Source organism: Bison bison, unplaced genomic scaffold (genome assembly GCF_000754665.1).
Source record: "Bison bison bison isolate TAMUID 2011002044 unplaced genomic scaffold, Bison_UMD1.0 scf7180017863950, whole genome shotgun sequence".
NCBI classification, from domain to species: domain Eukaryota; kingdom Metazoa; phylum Chordata; class Mammalia; order Artiodactyla; family Bovidae; genus Bison; species Bison bison.
This window is the reverse complement of record NW_011494522.1, coordinates 2,121,779-2,126,272: the sequence shown is the minus strand read 5'-3', so window position 1 is coordinate 2,126,272 and position 4,494 is coordinate 2,121,779. Positions and strand designations below refer to the sequence as shown.

The 4,494-nt window shown below is 36.3% G+C and overlaps 1 protein-coding gene across 4 annotated transcripts in view; it reads right to left on the bottom strand.

Moving 5' to 3' along the window:
- The window catches only part of NAV3 (neuron navigator 3), an 898,556-nt gene that overhangs the window by 30,143 nt on the left and 863,919 nt on the right, over positions 1–4,494 (bottom strand). For all 4 annotated transcript variants that reach the window (XM_010833878.1, XM_010833876.1, XM_010833879.1 and 1 more), the window contains one exon: positions 1,378–1,475. In XM_010833878.1, coding sequence (XP_010832180.1) covers positions 1,378–1,475 — 98 coding nt within the window. The remainder of the gene's footprint in view (positions 1–1,377; positions 1,476–4,494) is intronic.

Here is a 4,494-nt window from a genome sequence, read left to right as displayed (position 1 = left end):
ACAGGGAAATGGCAACCCGCTCCAGTGTTCTTGCCTGGAGAATCCCAGGGACGGTGGAGCCTGATGGGCTGCCGTCTATGGGGTCGCACAGAGTCGGACACGACTGAAGCGACTTAGCAGCAGCAGCAGCAGCCGTATCTAAGTAGGGGAAGTAAGAGAGAGATCTCTCTCTCCCCAAGTACACACATTGAGGAAAGGCCTGTGAGAACATAGCCAAGAAGGTGCCATTTGCAACCCAAAGAGAGAGCCCTTTTCAGGAACCAAACCAGATAGCACCTTGATCTTGGACTTAATAACCAGGAGAAAACAAATTTCCATTGTTTAAGCCATCCAATCTGCAGTATTTTGTTATGGTAACTCAAGAAGACCAAGATATCTTCTTCTTAATATTCAGAAATATTGTCTTTCAGAATTATTTTGAAAAAGAAAACTTGTTTTCTGGTGTTAATGTAACTGAGTCAAAATGGACATGCTTACAGTGCTTTTAAGCTGCTGCTTTTAAATCAGAGATCGTTCAAGCTTCACTGAGACTATTATAGTCTTTTACAAAAAGACCCACATGGGAAATTCAGGCACAGATCTGCAGCTCAAGCAGAAAGCTTATGGCATTATAATTCTTAGAATATATGCTCAATGTAAAAATTCACAATTGCTAGCTCACTTTTCAAACTTAAATACTGCAATTATCTTACAATTCTAAAGTTCTTTGCTCTTCTGTTTGATACGAAAAAATTGGATACCTACAAATTTGTATTTTTGGCCACTGAAATACAATTTCAACTTGAAAAAAAAAAATTGTTTGTTTCAAGAAGAGTCTAGGATCAGGATGACACTGCCAATTTGAAGGCAATATTTGATTCCAGAAAAATTAAATATTTGCCTTTTCAGCTAGGGCCTTGCTTAAAAATGATACACAAAAGTAGTATTAATGGACATTGTTATAATGAGTCTAATAAAATATATCTATCTTTCCAGTGTCTAGAATGGCCATATAGCTTATAGTCTCCTCTTTGTGGAAAGACCATCTTGACAGTTCTAGCAACACGGTACCATACATCATAAACATCACCTGTATTTAGTTAGATAAGATGCTATGTCAAAGAAAGCCATGTGTTTCTTTTTAGGTTTTAGGAATGAGGGTGGCTGACAGCTGCTACTATTTTCAGTGAATAAACATGAAGTACGGAGACACATTTCTATCTATAGGATGAGGCCATTTCTTTTTGAGTCCCTAACTTTCATGCTTTTATAAACATATTAAGCCAATGCCAAGACAAACTCTGCTGGTGGTATATTTATCAGGAAAAATACTCATATTTCAATATATTTGACTTGTGGTCATTCACGGTAATAAAGAGCTTAAAATTAAAGAAATACCTTTGCTCGGCCGTAGCCCTTGCTTATGGAGACTATAATTTTCACACTGCGGCCATCCTTGTGTCCAGTTGCATCACCAGGATCATCCAGCAAAATATCTACCAAATTTCCAAAGAAACATACACACACATAACAGAGTCATGTTAGCTCGGATTTGTCTACTGTCATCACTTTCTCCCCCATAGTTTTCCGCTTTTCAAGGGGAATATTTACCTTTTCTGCCATGCATTCTAACTTAACACAGGTGAAAAACCTCAGCTTTCAAGAAGATGGGTGGCTGTGGTTGGGTTAAAATTTTCATCTAAGACTTTATTTCTGTTTTCAAAGATCTTCACCCAAGTGTTGGGCCATCGCAATAGATGAGGAAATAAGGGGTTTCTTCCCCTATTATGCACAGGTCTGAGTAATACCTGAGTAATATTTAGTTACCATTATAACTGCAACAAATTGAAAAGCAATCTGATTTTCTATCTAGCTGAAAATATCCAAGCTCAAACCCCATGAAATTATGAATGCAAAGGTGCTGAGATTGACTGTCAACTGAAATTATTTTCAAGCATTTGGTACAAACACAGCTATATGATTACTTTTCCTTATATCTGTAATTTTAGGTAATGTTTTGAATTTCAATGATGGCATTATACTTCCCTGCAAAAATATATTAATTATTGCTCTTCTGTCCTCTTTCTGCTCACAGTTTCAAAACAAAAATGATATTTCTAGTAATCAGCTAAGAGTTACAGAAGCATGATAAAGCTAGTTAACCTTTAAACTACCAACTTTAAATGTGATTAAAGATTAATTTTTTAAATATAGTATATGAGATTAATGTTCAGTTTGGAGAATGAGTAAGGCAAACTATCCCACATATGTTTTCCTTTGAAAATGATGATATTATAGAGGCATATTTAATATGAAGATAGTGTTCTGTGGACAAAGGAAACTTAGCTATATGTTGAAGATCACATGTGCCTGGTGACAAGAGGACTCAATTGCTCAAATTGTAAATTCAGAGAGACAAGGACTTTGTATCATTATATAAAAGAAACAATTTCATCAAATGGGTTCTGAAAATAAAATTGTTGTATTACTTTAATAATTGGAATATGCAATTTTGCAAAGAAAGGAGTTTAAAAAATGCCATAATACCGTAACAATGAAAAACAAATTTAGAGTTTAAGGAATATGGAGATTTTTTTGCTAGAAATTTTTAAATTGTCAAAGACAATCTCCCTTGCTGGAATTATTTTTTTTTTTACTAGATGAACATCCTCCTGGTGTCATCTTTTTGCTTATCCTGCTCAAAACTCTTCCTTAAGTGTCATTTTAATTCTCGTTCCTTTTCTCAAAATTTTAAACAGGCTAATTATTCACATCTAAATATCTTATAATTCATGACCAAATCACCTCTTTAGTACTTTGTTCAATTATTCATAATTGTTTATAAATATTCAAAAATAATTATTTAAAATAATAATTTATTAAGCATCAAAGAAATCAGGTACTGTCCTGGGCACTGGAAATGAATACCATGGTGAGAAAGATGAATTCCCTGCTCTATCATTTACTGAACTAATTATAGTAATCACATCCCCAAGTCTTGGTTTCTTCATCTATAAAATGGGTTATAAAACCATCAGCTTGGTAGAGTTATCGAGAGCATAACAGACAATGCTTTTAAAGCACTTTATCCTCAGTATTTAGTAAGTTCACCTGTTCTAACCATTACTCCTTTTCTCTGTGTGTCTATTCTAACTCCTTGTATTAACAGTTGGAGGAGAACACCGTGGCTCACTCTGGGTCTCCCCATTGGTACACCAATGGGATGATCACCAGAGCAAACAACTCTGAGGGAAAACAAACAACAGCCAATTTGAGATTAGGTTCTTTGTGTTTTGTTTTTGGTTTATTTATTTATTTGGAAAATAAGTTATGGTTCTCTGTCAACATATTGAAAATAGAATAAAAAGGTTTGCCATTCTGGTTCCAACCAAGTGAAATACTGACAAGAAAAATAAAGGTTTTTTCACACCTCTGTCTTCATTGGATGCATGGAACATGCACTATATTTGAGGAACTGGACCTCTGTCAATTGTCCTCTGTCTACTTCTTTTTTAATTAATCATGTACTCTACAAAGCTTTTCTGTTAAAAAGCCCCAGCATAAAAGCACTTTTAACTGTCAAGTTTGAGCCCACTAACCATGCAGAGTTCCAAAGAATAGCAAGGAGAGATAAGAAAGCCTTCCTCAGCAATCAATGGAAAGAAATAGAGGAAAGCAATAGAATGGGAAAGACTACAGATCTCTTCAAGAAAATCAGAGATACCAAGGGAACATTTCATGCAAAGACGGGCACAATAAAGGACAGAAATGGTATGGAACTAAAAGAAGCAGAAGATATTAAGAAGAGGTGGCAAGAATACACAGAACTGTACAGAAAAGATCTTCATGACCCATATAATCACGATGGTGTGATCACTCACACTCAGCTGGAGCAGACATCCTGGAATGTGAAGTCAAGTGGGCCTTAGGAAGCATCACTACGAAAAAAGCTAGTGGAGGTGATGGAATTCCAGTTGAGCTATTTCAAATCTTAAACGATGATGCTGTGAAAGTGCCACACTCAATATGTCAGCAAATTTGGAAAACTCAGCAGTGGCCACAGGACTGGAAAAGGTCAGTGTTCATTCCAATCCCAAAGAAAGGCAATGCCAAAGAATGCTCAAACTACCGCACAATTGCACTCATCTCACACGCTAGTAAAGTAATGCTCAAAATTCTCCAAGCCAGGTTTCAACAGTACATGAATCGTGAATTTCCAGATGTTCAAGCTGGTTTTAGAAAAGGCAGAGGCACCAGAGATCAAATTGCGAACATCCGCTGGATCACTGAAAAAGCAAGAGAGTTTCTGAAAAACATCTATTTCTGCTTTATTGACTATGCCAAAGCCTTTGACTGTGTGGATCACAATAAACTGTGGAAAATTCTGAAGGAGATGGGAATACCAGACCACCTGACCTGCCTCCTGAGAAACCTGTATACAGGTCAGGAAGCAACAGTTAGAACTGGACATGAAACAACAGACTGGTTCCAAATAGGAAAAGGAGTACGTCAAGG